At 37.2% G+C, this 21,302-nt stretch overlaps 1 protein-coding gene across 1 annotated transcript in view; it reads right to left on the bottom strand.

Moving 5' to 3' along the window:
• Positions 1 to 21,302, bottom strand: part of AKT3 (AKT serine/threonine kinase 3) — a 154,565-nt gene that overhangs the window by 45,433 nt on the left and 87,830 nt on the right. The window contains exons 4-8 of the mRNA XM_050894208.1: positions 14,221 to 14,332; positions 12,570 to 12,714; positions 6,208 to 6,339; positions 1,884 to 1,949; positions 166 to 234 (exon numbers count right to left, since the gene is read on the bottom strand). Of these exons, the coding sequence (XP_050750165.1) occupies positions 166 to 234; positions 1,884 to 1,949; positions 6,208 to 6,339; positions 12,570 to 12,714; positions 14,221 to 14,332 (524 nt within the window). The remainder of the gene's footprint in view (positions 1 to 165; positions 235 to 1,883; positions 1,950 to 6,207; positions 6,340 to 12,569; positions 12,715 to 14,220; positions 14,333 to 21,302) is intronic.

Here is a 21,302-nt window from a genome sequence, read left to right as displayed (position 1 = left end):
GGAACTACTTTTGACAGGATAGTTATAAAACATGTCTACATTTTAAAAAAAAACAACCTTCAAAGATACTAGAAAGCAAAAAAGGCAAGAAAAATTATATCCTTTAAAGTGTAACCCAGTGACAGCATAACCATTACAAGTCCAGAACCTCTTTTTTAAACTTACCTCTCCTCCGTTAACATACTCCATCACAAAACACAAACGATCCTTTGTCTGGAAGGAATATTTCAAGGACTTGCAAAGAAAACAGCAAAACCAAACCAGTTATCATCTTGTATTAACCCAATTTCTTGCACTTAAACTGTAACAAAATTTAATTTCATCCTCTTAAGCAGACTATTCTGACTTGGTGAGAACTTTCAGAGTAATTAAAAGTGTAACTTCCTATCTGGAGCTTGAGATGAATTAACACAAAAAACTTCATGTCTTCCTTCATCTCTGCCACATGGCCATTGATACAAGAATATCATGCTACTTGTAATAAAATACTAAATAGTTACTAAAATACACAATTTTATATTGCCTTTCTTACTGCCATACATGGTACCAGCTATTCTCACTCATCATATTTTATGATGTCCACTTCCACAATGCCCATGAAGAGAGAGATTACCATATTCTTTTTAATTTTTCCCAAATGAAATCTTAAAAGTGATCTTAACCTCCAGCCTGCTTTCATTTCCAAAGCAAGGACTCTCTAGTTTCACATACTATGCAATGTTAAAAACACTGAGTGCCAAATGAATATATTTATTTATTTATCATTTTAAAATCGTAACAAAGGTATTATGTTAATTAAAATTTTTGACTTATCAATGTTGAGTTGATTTTGCTTGGAAAAATGATACCAAAGAAAATCTACAGATGTGGGCTTGGCCTAAAAGGAACGAAATGCAGTAGAACTACACGTAACAAAATCATAAGGAGACTCATGTGACTTAAATACTGCATGTCTCCTTAAAAGATTTGTTTAATGATATCAGAAAGATATAAAGATACAACTGCAGCAACATTGTTGCATGATTTGATTGGAATTACACCCACTCCTGCTTACCTTTACACTCTAATTTAAGAAACTTTGGGGGATTTCATTTCTCTTGACTGAATTTCCAAGAATATTTTGGCCAAGCAATGTAAATGCAATCCTCTGCTTTCTAAAGGGTTTGTTTATGATTTTCTAAATAGGAAAGCTTCCATGTTATACTTCGATATCTTAATACAAAAAAGAAAATCATTTTTCCCTGTCTTAAAATACATGTTAATTATCTTTTGAAATCAATGAAAATATTTTCTAATATATTCTCAAAGGAGAGGAATCAGAATTACTTCTACAGAAGAAAGTCAGTTGTAAAATTAAAACTATTAATCATAATTTGTCATTAATCTCAAAATTTTAATCTTCAATATTTTCCTTCTATTAAATATTAACCATATGAAGACAAAGATATTGACGTAGTGGGGTTGGAGTTTTGTTACTCCATGGACAATTTATGTTGAACAAATAGTTATTTTTTATGATTTTACTGAATCCTTAATTAAGTTTTCTTGGTAAAAATTACTTACTTGACACTATGTGAAATCAATAACTTTTATTAAAAAAGCATTCATATATAAAAATCACAAAAATTGCAGAACAGTTACATTCTACAATTAAATTTTTTTTCAGTGCAGTTAAACTTTACAAAATCATTAGAAACTTTATTTCTGAACTCTTAAATACGTATTCTGATAAAGGATATCATAAACACCAGATAGCTACTGTTTTTTTACAAATCTTCATGAGAAAGACCTCAAAATTTGTTTGTAAATTATGTTCTTAACGGAATACCCATCATGTTTAAAATTATCTGCTAATGTACTTAAAACTAATTCCTAATACTTACTGTTAAAAAAGGGTGTCTGGTGTTTTTCAACACTCTGCTTTCTGTAAGCGTATGAGCCACTTCATCCTGAGAAATAAAGAGTAGAAGAAGTAGGTCTGAATTAAGGTATAAAATTGTTATTTAATTAATTATGAGGAAAAGGTCAGCACTTGTGAGAAGAGAAAGTTACAGTACAGTTTTGGAAAATTAACGAACCTGAAAGAAACATGACAAATAATTCATGTTTTTTGAGAAAAGATTTTAAAGTAAATTTAAGTTTGGCAAAATACAATTTAACATATTTTATTTGATTTTCTTATTTTCTTGCTTTAAAATGTCGTCTTTGACTTTATATCCAATGCAGGGAAGGAAGAAATGATAATATTGGATTTGATAGTTTAAAATAGTCATCACAAATTTGCAGTTCCAGTATGAATCATCTGAACAACACATCTACAGAGAGACTGAATCAATTTGCAAGAGACATACACAGGTAGTAACTGACAGGCAACTATGAAACCTAGTCTAACCTAGCCTAATGTTAAGTCAAGTCAGTTTTTCTGTTTTTAAACACTCGCTTGGTTAGGTGTTTGTTTTGTTTTTCTTTAAAACCATGCAGCCATACAAAACCCCCTCCCTCATCCACCTGGGCTGTCCTTCCTCGGATCGGGTCCAACCTCGCTCCCCGAGGACACAGACCCCGTCCACGGGAGGTGGCAGATGGCCACACAACCCCCACCCCATTTCCAGCCAGACTTTGAGAAGGGGGCAATTCAGAGAGAGACAGCGACACTCTCCTGTCTGTGAACCTGAACGGGGAAGATTAAAATGAGCCCTGTGCCAAAGGGAGAGAAAGAAACTAACCCGGCCCCCGCGGGTGTTTGTGCCCCGGGAAGCTCACCCGCACTCATCCCCGGCTCCCTCCACAGCCCGGGCCCTCTCGCCATCCCCCTGGGTGGCTGCCAGGCAAGGGGCACACCGGAGGCGAGAAGCAGCCTGGAGGGGTGACAGCGAGGCCCCAAGGGCAAGGGCTACGGCTACGGCCCCTCAGGCCATACCCCTAGGTGGCTGCCAGGCAAGGGGCACACCGGAGGCGAAAAGCAGCCCGGAGGGGTGACAGCGAGGCCCCAAGGGCAAGGGCTACGGCCCCTCACGCCACCAGGTTTGCAGAGAGCAGGGGCCGTGCAGGGGCGAGGGGGAGAGGATGGCGGGAAGAGGGCTCACCCTGTGCTACAACGGCGAGCAGCCCCTGAGGACTAGGGAGAAAAGCAGGGCACTTAGGAGGTTCATATTATGAATACGCAGCCCCTTTATGCAATTCTGCATGTAATACATGCTGTGAATCCCCCCTCCCCAGGCTGCCAGGGGCCGGACCTAAAAAGCCCGAGAGCCACTGGGCTGGTTTAGCCATTTTCTGTAGCATTAAGCTACTGTCGAGTATTATATTATACAGAATTGAAGACTAACTTAGTGCGACTCAAACTTCTACCATAATCCTGCAGAAGTAAATGTATTTAGTCAGGGTATAATTAATTATTGCTACAAATAATACCAATATAACATTATTGTACTACACATGCTTATCAGATTATGCTCTGAAGATAAGGTATTATTAAACTAGAAAGTAAACACAGATGTCAGGAGTTTTAAATTAGACTTTAAAAATTGTCAAAATAAGAAGTTAAACAACAACAGAGTTAGTGGTAATAAATTATGATGCCATTTAGCTGAATAGCAGTGCATCACTGAGTGTATACACTACAACCACATACAGGGGAAAAAACAAAAAACACTTCAAGGAGAAAAGCAAGCCTAAAGATTTTTTTTTTTTTTTAAAACCTCAGTGGTTCACCAGATATGGGACATAAAAAGTTGGCAACAGCCAGTTTTTCTGGCATTGTCTCAGAAGTTTGTAATACTGGTAGCAATTTCCCAGTAAGTGTAATATTAATCTGTCAAGAAAATTTACGATCAACAGATTTAGTCTGAACTGGGCAGATGCTATACAACCTTCTAGATACGGGTGTCAATGCACCACTTTTCTGCTTCATATTATGCTGTTACAGGTATGACCTTCTACAGTGTATATCACATTATAGGCTGAGTTGGGACTGCAGATCTATTCTACCTAGTGACTGTATCCTTAGCACTCATCTCCAGAGTTAAATGTTATTGATAAATCACCGTGGCATACTTACACACTGACTGGGCTAGACAGCTAAGTTCAGGCTCAAGTCTGCTTTTGTTTTTAGTTTGGGAAGGAGTGGAAAAACTGGTATTTGGTGACTATAGGGAAAAAAACACGATCACTCCACTTGTGAAGATCTAAGCATAGTCTATTTTTTATTCTTTCATCAGTTTCTTATCAATATACAACCATACTATGGAAAACTTAGAGGGACTCCCTTCAAAACAAAATTCCAGTTCTGAGGAAGTCAAATTTAAAAGACTGAGGTACTCCCATTTTCATCACAGGATGAAAGGCATCTTTCCTCACACACTTAATCATCTTGTTAGTCTACAAATAGGCAGAAAAACAGACCCTGGTCTGCTTCAGGGAGTGCCAGGTTCCGCCCAATCTATCACTGAGCTAGCTTTCTGTTTTCAGGTAAACAGATCAATGAACAGTTGCATTCCTGATCTCGTCAAAATTTCTCCAGCTTTACACATACTTCTATGAACAAGAATTTTCACTCAACAGAGACAGACAAAGTTATCTGAGAATCAGTTTTAACCCTTCTAAAAATTCAGTGATATTGTAGCAGCCAGCAAAGTAAAAGGAAAAACCCTAAAATTCAAAAATATGTTTTGTATTTTATTGATACAAAGAAACAAACTGAAATGCTCTGAAGGCTGGAAGGGTATAAACGAGCAGCAGCAGAACAGGAGCTCATAGCAGTCAGACGTAAGACTCCCCTGAGAACCCCCTGGGTGCCACAGGTGAGCAAAGCACTGGAGAAGGATGTCAGGCTGGAGACTGGGCCACAGCATGCAGCAACCAGATAGATTCTGAGACCCACAGGGCAACCCGCAGAGATTGCTGCCATTTACAGTCTTACAAGGAGGGCCACTGAGATGCTCCTTCCTGTGCAGAATCAGGAGAACACAGCAGCAATACCCTCTTTTCTTTCTGTATCTCCTGATGATGAAGAACAAAAGGGCACTCTGTTGCTGTTAGCCCAAATCGTATACATGCCGACTAGCCTGCCAGTGCATGCAAGACAGCTGCTAAGGGCATGCAGAACTCACACGTCAGTCTCTTCGATGCTGAAGACATAAATTTAAGTCTCTCTCCCTACACCAGGGCTGGTTTTAATGAAACTCAAGGAAATATAATTGTCTTTGAGGTTTCTACTCCTCTATCAAATTTAATCGAAACTGATCAACACGTTCTAAAGTTATTAGAAAGTGAGTGACAGATAGACAAATGAACATAGAGATACACTGCAGAACTCTGTAAGCCCTGTTTTCATAGGCCAATAGGAAAATTACAAAAATCTGAAGGATATTTTAAAATAAAATATATGCAACCCACAGTAGTTCCTATCCACATTCAGTTTTTACGAATACTGGTATTGTTAGCCTCAAGCATTCAAAAATCTCAGTCAGATCCACATCCCTCAAAAACTTCCTTACTTAATAATTGGGATTATTTTTAATTGTGTCTCATGGTGATAAGAGCATGTAGGTTTCTTGCTCTCAACTTGTTCTGTGCAAGTGGGATTCAAAACTTTAGAATTGCTAGAAACAAGGGTCAGAGTAGATGATCTGCAAGTCTAAACTTAGTACAATTATGACCAAGCACAAGAGCTAGTAACACTAAACTAATAAGAGCTAGTAACACTAAACTAATCAAGCTTAAGTGACTGGACAATGCCAGTTTAAACCACTTCTTCAGACATCAGCTTCAGACTTTTCTTGTTCCTCAAAAACTGAAAAAATGAAATTGTTAGTCCCATGCACAGCAATCTTATCTAACATATCAGGAACAGAGCACAGGCCCATTAAATTAATTGCATTTATCTGAATAAACTGCAGTTGACTTAGAAAAATTTTTGAAGTATGTAATATACCCTACAATGCACTTTTTCTTGTTTTAAACTTGGATTGCACTATCTTCCTGCCCAGTGAACTCTCTCAATGCTTTAGCACGCTCTAGGTTATAAAACACTGGAAAAAGGCATGCAAAATGGGTACACATACTTTTTTGTATTCTTGTTTTCTGAAGATACATATTTCTATCAAGCTCAGTTACCATCAAAAATCAAATACATCTTATGTATTAGATATTGATTATTCCATTCAAAAAAAAATGACCCAACAGAAAAACTATAACCTTCCTTACCTTTGCAATAATGACTTCTTTTTTCAAAATCTTCATAGCGTAGTATTTCCCACTAGCCTTCTCTCGGACCAGGATAACTTTGCCAAACGTGCCTTTGCCCAGTAGTTTTAAATAGTCAAAATCATTCATTGTCTATAAGGAGCAAAGAACAAGGATTAGCAAGACTTACGCTATCCACTTCCAATATGCACACAAGTGTGTCTGCATATGACCAAATGCTGTTACCAATATAATAAGAACAGTTTACAAAAATAGGTACACTTCTATGATTAAGTGCGTAATAGTTAACTGTATCCTTAAACCACCAGGATATATTGTTTGATAGTATTATTATAGTTCTCTAAAGTCAAGTACTGCACAGTATACTACACACACACACTTATTTTTACAAAGCACACACAGAACAAAGTCTTAGCCTATACCAGCATTTCATGAATGCTCCACATCTAAGAAAGCTCATCAAATCCTGTATTATCAGGGACACAAGAACGTGGCATATCAGTAGGTTTTGCCTAACACCACCCACTGCACTGATGGCTTTTTGAAACGTACATGATCCTCACTGCAATATCATACCAGTAAGACTCTACAACAGTCTTTGCATTAGAGGTGGACTTCTAAAAATCTGAGTACAGATAACGATTACATGGGGTTTACATTAATCAATCTGGCTCTGAAAAGGAAGAGGTGGCAAGTTTTCCTCTTTCATGTGACTCCATTATAGTGACCGTTCAAGCACCTAGTATCACCCTAGTTTTGCAGGTTAAACGTAGTATATCCAAGAGGTGGTTCCACCAACAATTTGAGTCTAGTAGGTTTATCAGCTCAACTGGAGTGTCACACATGGAAAGAATATGACCAGATGATCTCAGATCCCAAAGCAGTTTAGCCACTTTCACAAGCACAAAAGCTTGAGTCAATAATAATCTTAGTTCATTTCGCAGCCAGTTCAGAAGCATCAACCCTATGGTTTATGCATCAGACGCAAAGACGAGGATGTAGAAAAAACAGCACAATACTGAGAATGCAGTGACTGCACAGGGTCACCTTGGATTGACAGCAGGGTTTCTTTGGCCAACTCAGGGCCAATCATTGGCTTCCACTGTGTGTTTCCACAGCACGTCTTTCAGCACGCTGTGTTACTGGCTTGGTTGCAGTACCACATAACCACACAGAGACCGTTAAGGCACCCAGGAACCTTGAGGAAAGCAGTTAAAAGCTCTGAAAGACAACACACACCTATTCTTGTTATAGTACTGCCCTGCAGTATCAATAACCTTCAATAACCTTCCTTCCTTTGTGAATAATACACCTCAAAACTTTTATAAAGAGTAATTATACTCCGTGTCTCAGTTTTGCTAAGTTAAATATACTTAATCCTGTTATGTGTGAGGAAAAGAAAGGATCATGCCTTATCTTTCATTTTCCTAGTGCCTCTTTCTATCACTAGTTGCAGCCTCAGGCAGTTTTCTTGAATACTGGCATTCCAGATAAACTTCTACTTGTGTCTTCCACAATGGAATTAGTACTTCCCTTATCCCTACCAGAAACACCTCTAACAGTGCCTATGTATGTCACACACATTCCAAGTGTAGAGCTGTTGGGCATATCCTCGCTGTGCAATCACAAACAGTGGCAGCAAAATACATTCTCTCTTGTAAGAAAGAATAAATGGCAAAATTTCCTTATGAAATTATTTATTCCTTTAAGCTCAAGTGCATGATACTATTACTGTGGATCTGAAATTGCTGTCGACAAACTGTGAAAATAATTTATGCAACTGCTCACTCAGAGTCAGTTTGAAATCTGCTCACATAAGGGGTAGAACTGAAGTTCCATCAACCACTTTAATGCTATAATTCCTTAGCTTTTAAGTGTTCAACTTGCAACTTAAAAGCTGCAAAAGGTCTCCAACAGACTACTTAAGGTAACACCTGGATAGCTGAATATTTCTAAGTTTTATTAAAGAGAAGATGGATGCTTTCCATGTATCAATTTTCTAGCTATATCAGTAGGATTTAAATCTTTTTCCCATGTAATGGTTGATTGGTAGCTTCTAAGCAAACTAACCTTGGTGAATTCCATTCTTTGCTCAACCATAAACATACTTAGACATTTTGCAGTGAGAGATCTTCTTTTGCTGCCAAAACCACCTCACATCAGGAAGAACAAAACTTCATTTATCCCAGTAAGAAATACGAGTAACAGAGATTTCAAAGGCTCAGTATACTTTTTACATAAAGCAAACTCACTTTACACAAGTGAGTGTAAAGTTAAAGTTTATGACCACAGACAAATCCTTAAATGGTCAACTTTTCCAAAAACTAGTATAATGTGTTACAACTAGTGATGCACGATGTAGTATGTAAAGTTGTGATCCAAACACTATATGGCTACTAGTACTTAATCAACTAAAGGTAAGACTTCTCAAATATCACAGTCAGTACTTTGGAAAGTCAGGTTATCTACTTCAATAGTTCTATGATAACCATCAAGCAAAACCAACTGCCTTTGTGCTACAGCAGTGAAAATTGACAAAAACACATGAAAAATCAAAAATGCATTCAAAACACAATTCAGGCAGAAGATGAGTAATTCAGGGCAGAATCCTCCGTATCTGCAGTCATAACCTATCGCATTCCCCAACAAAGAATGGCCAACCCCTTTACTGATAAAGAATACCGAGTTAGTGACCGTAACACCTTATCACTTCTAACAGTCAAAAATTTATGAGATCATAAGCAGCCTCAAAGGGGTAACTTTTTCCCGTACTTATGATCTTCTTTGAGAGGCTGGACTTAGAGAGAGACCATCACAGTCTGAATAAAACCAGCTCAGAAAAGCAGCCCTTTGCCCACACACAGGAGGAGGATCTTGGCTCGACTGATCACAGACATGGGTTTCATGCTAAGGGCAGCAAGCCAGTCAAATCGAAAGACTCATTCGCCCAAAATTTGCTTACATAATGTTCATCAAAGCAGTCATGAATCTAGCTGCAAGCTCAGTGAAAACAAGTTAAAAAATATATGTATATTTATAAGAGGAAGGTAATAGGTTTGCAAGATTTTGAGCTGTAGCTTAACAGCAGGTTATGGCGGTAGTGCTAGTTCTAAGAATAAAGTCTCCTGATGCTCTCATTCTTTAGAAGCTCAGCAGAAGGCTTAGAGATGATACGCAGTGCAGGGTAACTCAAAAAGTCTGCCAAAGAACACAAGACCTTGGGAGATAAAAACACAGATGCCATAGCTAAGGGTGTGCTGAAAACTGGTGGAAAAATGGAAATACTTTCTAAACCTGAGGGATGTTGGTAAGCAAGTTTGGAGGCTCCCATAAGACTGGATTCTTTCTCCTTGATGATTTTCCCACCTTTTTCATTCCTACCGAACTCTGAGGATTGAATCTTTTTCCTCATTATATTACCTTTTAATTTCCTCTGAAAAATCTATTCTTTACTCATCCTGCACCCTGCAAAACAAATTTGTAAACAAAGGAAAAGCAATGAAGCTACAGGAAACTGCACTAACCAAAGAACCATATGATGTTCAGCCTTCCATAAAGCCTATTTACTCCCCTACGGATGATCTGTTCAAAAGAACACACCCTACTACCAGTGTTGAAAACTCCTACCAAGGAAATAATTTTTTAAAATTCCTGATTTGCACAAAATGTGTGTGTGTGTATATATATATATATATTTAAATACACACACACACACACACACACACACACACTCTTTGTGGTGTGTGTATATATATATACTTTGTGGTGTACATATATATATATACACACACCCCCCACTTGGAGTTTTCATCTGACTTCATCAGGAAGAAACTCTACTTACAAGGAATAGTGCAGCAAGAAACAAGAACAGTTTGCTAAGAATTTCTAGTGCTCCGAATTTTAGTGATGCTATTACTGTAAAACTTAAGTGGCACATTGACACCATTAAAAAAAATTGCAAAAAAAAAAAAATGTGCTTTTGGTTCTTCCAGCTAATCTGGCCAGGGACGTTGCTGTCATGTCTGTTCAAATCAAGTTCCACATCCTAAAGACTGTTTTCTTCATAAACCTTTTGCTACCTTTTTAGAGAAGAACAGGCCCACTCCTCTCTGTCTTGTTTCTTAATCTGATTATGCTCTTCTACTCATATGTATACCATCTGGTGCATGCACAAGCAAAATTCACTGGGCTTAGATGTAAAATCAGGTGACAAAACAAGCTTGTAGGACACACTGTGCAAAAAATCCCTGAAATGAAAAGAAATCCAATACCAAAAAAAACAATAAAAATGCATTAGGTCATTATAACTGAAATGGTTCTGATTATATTAACAACTACAAAAGCTTAAACAGAAGCTTTTCAGAAACATTTCTACAAAACAGAAACAGTTCTAACAACATGTATTTTTCCCAATTTCAGTTAACACAGAGGTAGTGACAACTCCCTGTCATTATGGTCACTTAATATTTTTTATTCCAAAAACTTCTGAGAACCTTTCACTAAAATCTTCCAACAGTCAGAAATCCACAGTGGGATTTTGAGTTTGGGGGCGGGGGGGGGAATCTTTGCAGTCATCAGTATGCTCTTCACTGGCTACAAAAACTCCATTCTGCTCTATTATTAGGTGTTGAATATCACCATTTTTCATTTCACCTTGTTTTGTAGAGTTTGGTTTTGGCTTGTTGCCAAAGCCATTAAATATTCTGCAGCACTGCACACACACTGTCCCAGCATCTTATTTAATCATTTCTTAAAGTGTAAGCGGCAAGACAGAAACAAAACTGATCTTCCTCCTCCCCCTGTTCCCACAACCCTTTTTGTTGTATGGGAAAATGCACTGCACTGTGAACAAGGAAAGCATACATTCCAGATAAACTACTTATATTAGACAGCATTAATTTTGACACCTTGAAAATGCTTGTTGTTATGCAGTGGTTTTGTACTCCACTAAGGGGATACACAGGCTTGGAACAGTGCTCAGATCTTTAATAGAGCAAACCCAAATCCCTTCCACATAATCGCACTGCCTCTCAGAAAGACTGACACATCTCGAACGCTGCCTCTGTCTTGCTGTCACTTATCATATTTTACCCTGGAGCACAATCATTAAACATCTATGCTGCAAGGCTAAAAGTTCAATGTCAACCTGACAATGTACGATGAGAGTATTGTTACAGCTGTATATAATTAGTTTTCACCTTTTTCTATAGCGGAAAAAGGTTAGAAAATTGCATACAATGAAACAACCTGAAAGAACTATGTTTGCACTGCAAACTCAAGTTCTCAAAAGTTAGGACATGACAGAATTAAGATTTCCTATGACACCTTTGTTATATTCATAAGGGTATAGTTTTCAGCCACTGATTTTTCTATTATTTTTGCTTCATACAGTGCAACGAACAAAAAATGCTCTATGAGTAAAGGCACACTTTCACCATTTTTTTTCATTGTTCATCATTCAAAGGCATTCAGTTACATTAGCTATAAGACTATTTTGCTCTGTCAGCAGACTTCCACTTAGTTTTTTACAGGTTTCACTTCTAGCTAGAAAGAATGAAGCCAGTCCTATAGAAACAGGTTATTATTTCTCATGCAATTTCAATGCATTTCTTGAGTCATGTCAATCCTGTGCAGTAAATGAGACATCCATTTGGATGATTCATTCTTCAAGAGTAGTCCGTACTTACAGAAGCACAGGACAAAATGGAAACACAAAATAATAAGCAAATTTTTGTGTGGCACTCAATCTTTAAAACATGCTCTTAGTTGTGTGTTTATCCTGTTGACTCTGGAGATACAACTACAAGTATGTTACAGGCAACAATGTACGTATTCCTACTTACACCAAAAGCTGTGAAGGACTGCAAAAAAATAAAACATTGTTTTCTCTTACTTCGTTGAAAACTAAAGCAGAGTTATTTTCCCAGATAGCAAAAAAACAAGGTCATTAAAAGCCAAATCCCGCCAGCCTTTCTCATGTAAATTATCTAATTTGTACCGGGTATTATTTGCATGAGAAAGGGGGCAAATCTACTTGTCTAAAGAAAATATTTTATTACCATACTTCTAAAAGAGTAAACAGGAAAAGATGAAAATAATACTCAAACAATAAGCAGAACGTTAACATGTGCCTGAATGGTTGAACTTTGTTTTTCAGAAGTGCTGTATTAGATAGCGTAACAAATAAATAAAACTAGAGCAGTTCACCTTCATTGAAATAAAACAAATAAGTACTTTTATGCTTGTAATACACTGAAATTTATGTAGAAATACTATTCCCTGTATATTGTTTTACCCAACTAGACCATTCTACAAAAGTTACTTACATATTAGTCTTGTCAGCTATTTTTTAATGTCATTACCTTTCTTTTATGATGGGTTGTTGAAGCATCCATCTCTTCTTCTCCTATATTGTCTATCTGTGAAGTTGGACTACAGTTCATCCTCTCCTCTTCTTGCCTCTGAAGTCTGTCTGCTACAGCCTGGATTGCTTCTGTCCATTCTTCCCTATCATGAACAAGCCAACAACCCTATTATAAACTCATAAAATACTTCCAAATAAATGGTTTACAATATTTTTCACATCCTACATTGCTTCAATGTTCAACTCTCATGTTACACAGCAGAAGACTCATACCAATTAACCACTTCAATTTCCTTCCAAATTCTGCATTATGTTAAAGGTGGTAAAGTTGACCAGCATCAAAAAAGATTACTGCGCAGTTCATTTCAAGAATTACCAGTGTCTGATTTTGTAAATATTTTAATAGTGAAAACTTGAAAACACTTGTTCCAGGTATAATACAGCTCAGAGCATAGAATGTCATCTCCTATCCGATACTATCTGATAATAGCTTGCTATTTTAAGAGACTTTTTGGTATTCCCCCTCCCTGCGAGACATTTTCACAGAAAATAAACGAGATTTATTAAGCCACACCGTGTGTTCAACTCTTTGTCCGTCTCCTCTTAAAACTCAACTTGTTGGCTAATTTCAAATTCCCCTAAGAAAGAGGCCCTCAAAGATAATTAAATTCCTACAAGCGTCATAAAAACGAGTGGTTGCACAGAGGGGCAGGCCCAGATGGGGGTTTCTGTGGAGGGACAAGCAGGGGCAGCTAAGCCCATGGCTATTCTGCGTGCTGGCTAACCAGCACAGATACACCAGCCGGCCCATCAGCACACCATAGCCCCACACCAAGTGCAGTACCTGCTGCTTTTTGCTCAGCCAGCAAGGGATACGGGAGGAGTCTGGTGGCATTAATGAATGCAGTAGGAGGTACTACACTGCATACACAGAAGAAAGATAGGGTGGAGAAACAGTACCAAGGTAGAATAAAACAAATTTTAAGTGAATATACTAATGGAAGAGAAACAACAGAAAAAGCAAAGTCGTTGGTTATTTATTGATACAAACAATATGAATAAAGCCAAATCATAGTATTAGTCTCAAAAGGACAGATGCCCACAGTGGGAAGACTCAGTGCATCTAACCAGAGACACAGTATAGAACACTTTAGCATGGTACACCATCCCGTATCTCCTACATGCTTTTGGTGCATTAAAAAAGTTAATTCTTAAGAGTTTGTGTATGTTTACTGAAACAAGAAAAACTAATAAGCAAATATAAAAGAAATTATAAAAAACATACTGCTTTCTGTGCCAAAAAAAGAAGCATATTAGGAGGAGTAAAAGGAAAACTTAAGACAGCGAGGCTGGAAAATACTTCAATGCAGGCTTCCATTGTTCAAAATTTAATACTTCAGAGACATATCGTGACATAGTTTTGGCTTATTTGAACACACTCATCCCACCTAATCGCAGGCAACTCTTACACTAGCTATGAGCTCAGATAATCTTTTACAGAAGCTGACTTATAAATTCTTCAAATAACTGTTCAGATGTGCTCAGAATGTCACAGTTCCAACTGCTGATCGCTGTGCAGTCCCAGCAGAGACTGTGCCGAGGCTTCTGCGTAAAGAACACAGAAAGCAAAACAAAAATAAAACCCTCACCGTTCCTCTGGAGTGTCTACATGGAACGTCCTCTCTATGACAGTGGTCCACTGAAGACATCTGATAATGAATGTGTTTGGCTTTGGTCGCTCTGTTTTCATTAGTTGACATTCTAGAGAAATACATGACATTGCCTTTTTTATACATTGCCAGTTAACGGGTGAAGAGCAAATAAAATTACTTAGATAAAATACATATAGCTTATGTATACCTATCCAGCATGTATTCAGCACATATAAGGAAATACAGAATGGCAATATAACCATGGGCTTGAACAAAAGGTAGCAGGTAATAATGATAAGGTGAAGCAAGCAGTTAGAGGAATTGATGGAACTTGTATTGTTGCCCATATAAAGAGTGCGATCTCCATTTGCAAACTAGGTCTGTGTTATGTGGGTAAGAGTATGAGATCCTGGATTGCTCTAGTATGCCAAGGTAACAGCAGTAGCCACAGGCACATTTTTCCATCTGTACCTGGCAGGAGGAATATGACATTTTCCCTTCAATGGTAACCATGCCACAATTACCCATGCTACTGTCACTTCAGGATCAGATTTATTGTAAAATACCCTATCTGAGAAAATTCAGATGTTGAAACTAGTCTGATTATTAAATATAGAATAACCCTACGCACACCCCCAGCAGGGCTGCCCCAGGAAATCATCTAGTTCTCTTTGTGCCCCAGGGCAGAATCAGGTCTACTTATGCTATTTCTCATAAGTATTTCTCTAAACTCTTTCTACAATCCCGAAAAGTAGTAATTTCAAAACCTCTGTAAGCAAACTATCCCATCCAACTATAAGGAAATTAATTATTTTTATAGTTGGAAGATTTTTCCTAGCATTTAATGCAACTGTTCCTACAATTTAAGCATACTGTTTCTTGTCCTATTGACTAATTTATTTTACCTTTTCAGCAGCTATCCCTTTCAGACATTTGAACACTATTCTATCTCTCTTCGGTCTTCTCTGGCCTAAATCAGTTCAACCAATCTGTCCCCACAGGTTGTGCTTTCAGATCCAACATCTTCCTTGTCACACAATTCTAGACATACAGTAGACTGCCTATTAGTCCTTTATCACAAGACCACAACACTGGTAATTCAGGCAATGGTTCAACGAGACTGTGTATTAGATTTTTACGATGTAGCACACTGCACTAAACATCGCATCTGCAAAACACTGACCTACCAGAACTCTTTATTCATACAAATATATTTAAACATTTTTGTGAAGTTAAGGTTACTCTGTTAAAAGTATAATTTGTTTTCCTGCAGCTACCACAAAATTGACACAAACATCACATCTCATGTTCTGGAATGCTACTGCTTGTTCAAAGCTGATCCAGATCAGATGTGTGATCTAAAATGATTTATCAGGTTCACAAATCAGTCAATAATGAATACGGCAACAGAATTCCTGTTCACTTATGATCCTACTGCAACTTCCTTTTGGCAGAGCTACCACCTAACAGTTGACCCACACCTTTTACTGATGTAGTTGACTATTCTTTAGCATAAAACCTTGCACTTCTTCTTGGTGAATTACATTTTATTTATTTCAGTTAATGTCAACACTTTACAAAAGTCATGTTATATGACATGTACCACCTCACAAGACATGTTCTTCTTTTACAGAAATAAATTATATTGGCTTGACGTATTTTTTCTTCACAAATTCAGGGTCCTGAAACCTCAACTAGTATCCGCAATTTTACAGGAATGCATTTTAAATATTCTCCAAGGAACTGCATCAGACCCAGCAAATTTCTAAACACCCAAGATACGTTAAGTACCCTCTACCCTGCTTTTGCTTTCTCTCTTATGCCTTTGTTGCTGGTGTTAATTGTACAAGATGCAAACTCATAGCTGACCTTCTGAAATGCAGCTGCATACTAAAAATACATTAAAGCAATTCTCTTTAATATTACTAGCTCATAACAAGCTTAAAGCCTTAGTTCAAGGCATTGATTTGTATGCCTGAACACCTAAACAATTTGGGACACAATTATCTAAGAAATGGCCTCTCTCTCCATGATACAGAGCCACAGCAAATATCAGCAGACTTACTTGTACTGGACCATCCTTAATATAGGCATGAAAGAACTGATATTAGGGGGGGGCTTTGCGAGGACGCCTTAAGAACTTTCATGCATACTGTAATTTTTTTATTTGAAAAAGCAAAGAGTGGAAGTGGATATGTCTGTCAATAGGATTTTTTCTGCAGCTTAGCAGAACATCTCAGAAGCTTGACAAACACATGTATAAAAACCGAAAGACGAATAAAGTAAATATTGCACTACTCAGGTGTGTATTCTTTGATGCACAAACCTATATCTTCACCATACATCTACAAATTATGACGTAAGTCAGACTGCTCACTGGTCAAGGAGATGACATGACTTTTAACAAACCTGCATACACTGTGGAGACTCAAAAGAGAAACAGTAATCCAACCTCACCGTTTTTATAAACTCAGCTACGTCTTGGATGGGATGAAAGTCATCCTCAACATTTAGAGGAAAGAGCTACAGCAGGATGGACACAGCAAGAGGGAATTTAACACAAAAGCTGGAAGAGAAACGAGGAGGACAGAAGCAGATGACAGGAACTTGGGGAGCATGATGAAGTAGAGCTGCTTAGGATACTTAACCAGGCTTGTAGCTGGGTGCAAATATTACTCATGAGATCAAAGAAACCCCCACCTTCAGGGATATGGTTGAAGTCCAAGTTATGATCACGGTGACAGTGAGACTAGGGTTAACAGGCTATTTGTTTCCTTAACTTCCTCAGCTGTAGCTCTAAGGAATGTGTCAGGCTACCTTCATAACAGAAGAGACTAGAAGCATTGTCTGCTCTAAGATTATCTCATCTTACTCCTGATGAAACCATCCTCTCATCTTTAATCCTATCACACTTCAATCATGTAGGCTGAAATTTTCTTTGCTGGGTGTCTGCCTAAAGCTGCACACTGCTGGAAAATACTACTTTTTGGAGACGAGACTTAAAACTTGGCAAACCAAGACCTTTGATATCCTTTTAGTATTCCTGTGAAAATGTAAGGCATCTGGCCACCCTACATGTGGGAGGGATAAGAGTGCAGTGGGAGGAGGGTAAAAAATTACAATAACAATTACTAAAGCATAAAATCATTGAAAAATCTATGCATTGAGTATAATCCAGAGGCTACAGCTATCTCCTGCATCTACACCTGCTAAATGGAAAGCTCTTTCGCCTATATTCATAATCCCTCATCCTATTGCTCAGATAATATGAAAAAGAAACTATCTCGTTGAGGCAAAATCCAATATGGAAAGATGGCATACTGCTAGTTATTTACAGAAGAGATGTTGGGAACAAAAGACTAGGGAATAAAGGGAGAAGAGTGGAAATGGGACAGAAAAAACACTGGAACCTGTGTGAGAAAGAAAAATTTGGGGGATAGCTAGAGTATAGCTAAACAAGAGTAGCTAGTTTAGGAGAAGGAAGATAAAAAAAGCTGCCAGGGACAGAAAAGTGAGATGACTGTTAGGACAATCTGATGGCAAAAAGGTACAGAGTCAAACCTGCAGAAAAGTCTGTACCAATTAAAAAGCACATCCTCTCCAGTGCCTGTAATGGAGCCGAAGATTTTGAATTTCATCATTCATTTTCTGATTGCAAATACATACAAAAATGCATACATTAAAATGGCATTAATTTAAGTTTGCCAACTCAAGCACGCAAAAATTGAAACTAACAGAATTAAGCCAGCCTATGTTCAAATGCTATCTATAATATGGTCTTTACCTATATATATAGTATACTACATACAGTATAATAAATATATTATATATATTAGTACGTACATTATGTAAACCTGTACCTAATATATAGACGTATTATTGGTACTACCTATATTAATTTTTTCAGACAGTCCCCAAAGTGATGATGCGCATTATTAACAAGAACAAAACATATGGATGCGTATACTGAGCTCTGTAACTACCAAAGAGTATTTACTCTCTGAGTTTTCATTACAGATGATTAACTAAATCAATTAAAGGTAATAAAAAATACCTTAGCAATTGAAAATGGCACTGAAAACATAAAACCCAAAAATGTCATTTCACTATCACTGAAGGACACTATTGAAAAATAAAATCTAGCAAAACTTAATGAGCTTTTTTAATATTGTGTTAAAAGTGGCTAAAGATTTAATTCCCTTGTGGAAGGTTAAAATTGAATATGTTTGTATCCTTCCTTTCTGAAGCAAAAAGAGTTTCAGAAAGAAGTGGAGGACCAATGTGTTTCTAAAAGTGGTGTGCTACCATCCTTCTCAAGTAGATAAAAGTAACTGAAGTCTGCTGATATTTAGTACACCCACACGCTTCATGTGCTGCTGTATACAAATGTATGGGATAAACAATATTCCTGTCATGATTGCAACATGAATAAAAATTTGTTTGTGAATGTCTTTCACCTACAGCTAGAAAAAAAAAAATCTATTAAGATGAATAAGTGCTGTAATACACAGTTACTGCTAATTACCAAAATATTTTTCTACTAATTACTGGAAAAATTGTAGTAGTTTTAGAGAGAATACTTTGGAAACTACAAAAGCACAGAAGAACGAGTGAAACTGGCTAGTGAGAGCTGGCTCCAAACGCTCGAGTGATAGTTGGGTCATTACCAAGAGTAGAGAACACTCTACCATAATGTCTTCAAGTTTGCTACTATACATAAACATATGTAATTAAAGGGCTGAATCTCAACTCAAAACAGTTGGAAGTCTAAATTATCATTCAAAAAGATGAGTAAGCCAGTAAACAGACAGACTCAACTTTGTGTTCTTGTATGCTAGCCATCTACAACTTGGAATTACACATTTTAATCCTAAAGCTTTCTGTCTTGCTGGGATTAAACATCAGTCATGAGAATTTTCCCCTTTAATATTAGAGGGGATGAAAAACCCTGGGGGAGAACACTTGTTCAAAGCAGCAAAAAACAAAATCAGTAACAGAAACTGACAACTCTGTTCCAACAAGTCTGTAGCACTCATTTGGCCATTTCTGGATCTATACAGAAAATGGAAAAAAATGAAATAAAACCAGTATAAAGAAATGCAATAGATGTTTCTCAAGTATTGAACTTCTCTTTTTAAAACAAAAGAAGTCAGGTACGCACCAGAGGTTAACTTTGTCTCCATATCCACAAACAATCTGACAATTCTAAAATGTTAGACTATCTTTTTCAAATAACTGCTACTATCTAAATTAAGTAGTTATGCTAGTTAAACTCTCCTGAGCAACTCTAACTACAAACTGTATTTCAAAACGTTCTGTTTACTTTACACCATTCTGAACCACAGATGACAAAGTTTGCTTGAAGCTGTAATTACTCTGCAAAGCTGGGAAGCCAATTAGAGGGCCTGAAACCTGCCAGTTCCAAAAAAAAAAGCACAGATCATCTGTTCAGATTTTATTAAAAAGTTTAAAGTTTGAATTCTATAACTTTAACCATATAATTACCAGTGTTCTTTTCCCAAATACATTCATTCAGCATAAAAAATAGAAAGAACACTAATACCATTTTATTATTTCATATATGGAAGCTTTCAACTTCAGCAGAATTTGTTGATATGGCTAGACAAGAATACTAAACATACAAGCAGCCATAAAAAAATGCACTAAAAAAACGAACAGAAGGTTGCATATTTGAGAAATTATTTCTAATACAGACTGAGTTTTAGCACAAAAGGTAACTTCCTGTGATTATCATATGATATAAAAGAAGCAGTATCGAACCATTGCTTACATTGTTTAGAATATATGCACTTTTAAATATATAGAGAGTGCTATCTATATACAGATACATATATCTATCTATGTATCTATCTATTTGCATTACAACTTAACCTTGATTTCTCATTCTTCCCTTGGTCTTTCCTTCACAAGATAAACACTTGTCCCAACCTTTTCCTATTCAGTTGCTACTCCCATTTTTTTCTTTCTCATGTCAGAATTTAATGAACACATTGCTTACAAATACTTTTTTCCACTACTGCTACTCTGCGCTCCAAATCCACACTTTCCTCTGATGACCTTTTTTGTTAGACAAATAGTAGACAAGCAGCAGAACTAATACACCATTTTCATAACATTGAGACAGATGTATGTGCTTTTGCTCATATACATATGAAAAGCCATGGCTTTTACATATATGTACAAATATATGTGTATACACACACACCCCCACACACCCTTAGCTTGGTCCTCTCTCAATTCTCCCACTTTTTTACCTGCTCCCTACGGAAAACCTATTTTCCTGAGGCTTTCCAAAAGGTTCTGTCCTTTCTCACTACATTTTATCTATGGGGACTAGGACCCTAAAAATAACTTTGGTCACATAGAGATTCATGTGAACAATTTAATATCCCTTCTTTGGTCCCAACAAATGCAGTTTTCCTCTAAAAATGTCATCCCCAAAACTGCTGAACAGATCATTTTTCTCCGTTGTCCCTTTGATCATATCACTCTTCTCTTTGCATTCCTCATTTCCTACCCAGCTCTATCACATCAAATATAGGTAGCTTTTCAACATGGTCTGTCCCCACAGCCTACCCTCATCCTCGGTATCACTCTTTATTCAGTATCAAAATGCCACCCACCCTTCTACTGTTCCAATTTCAGCACCATTTCTCAAAAGCAATTCTAATTTCCCTCTGTTTGCCATACTGGTTCTCTTTTAAATCCTCCTTAAAACTCTCCTTCACCATGTCTTAAAAAACAGGAGAGAGGGAAGGAGGAAGAGAGAAAAGAAGGGAGAAGAGAGTAAAAATCTAACCTTGACAATGGATTAGTTGTTGATGTGCTGCGACCACTGCCTGTACTACAGGCTAATACTGTCTCATTGTTTTCTCATACTCCCCCCATCTGTTTGCATCCATCTGCTGTCCCTTGTTTTATATTTGGAATTTTAGTATTTTGGAGCAGGGATTGACTTTTTGTTCTGTACGGGTAGAAATCCCATTTCTGTGGGGCTTGGCTCATGACAAGTACTTACATGTGCTTTGATGATACAACAACATATATGACTGCATAAT

The sequence above is a fragment of the Gymnogyps californianus genome, chromosome 3 (genome assembly GCF_018139145.2).
Source record: "Gymnogyps californianus isolate 813 chromosome 3, ASM1813914v2, whole genome shotgun sequence".
Lineage (NCBI taxonomy): Eukaryota > Metazoa > Chordata > Aves > Accipitriformes > Cathartidae > Gymnogyps > Gymnogyps californianus.
Note: the sequence above shows the minus strand (reverse complement) of the source record. Positions and strands in the feature narration are given on the sequence as shown.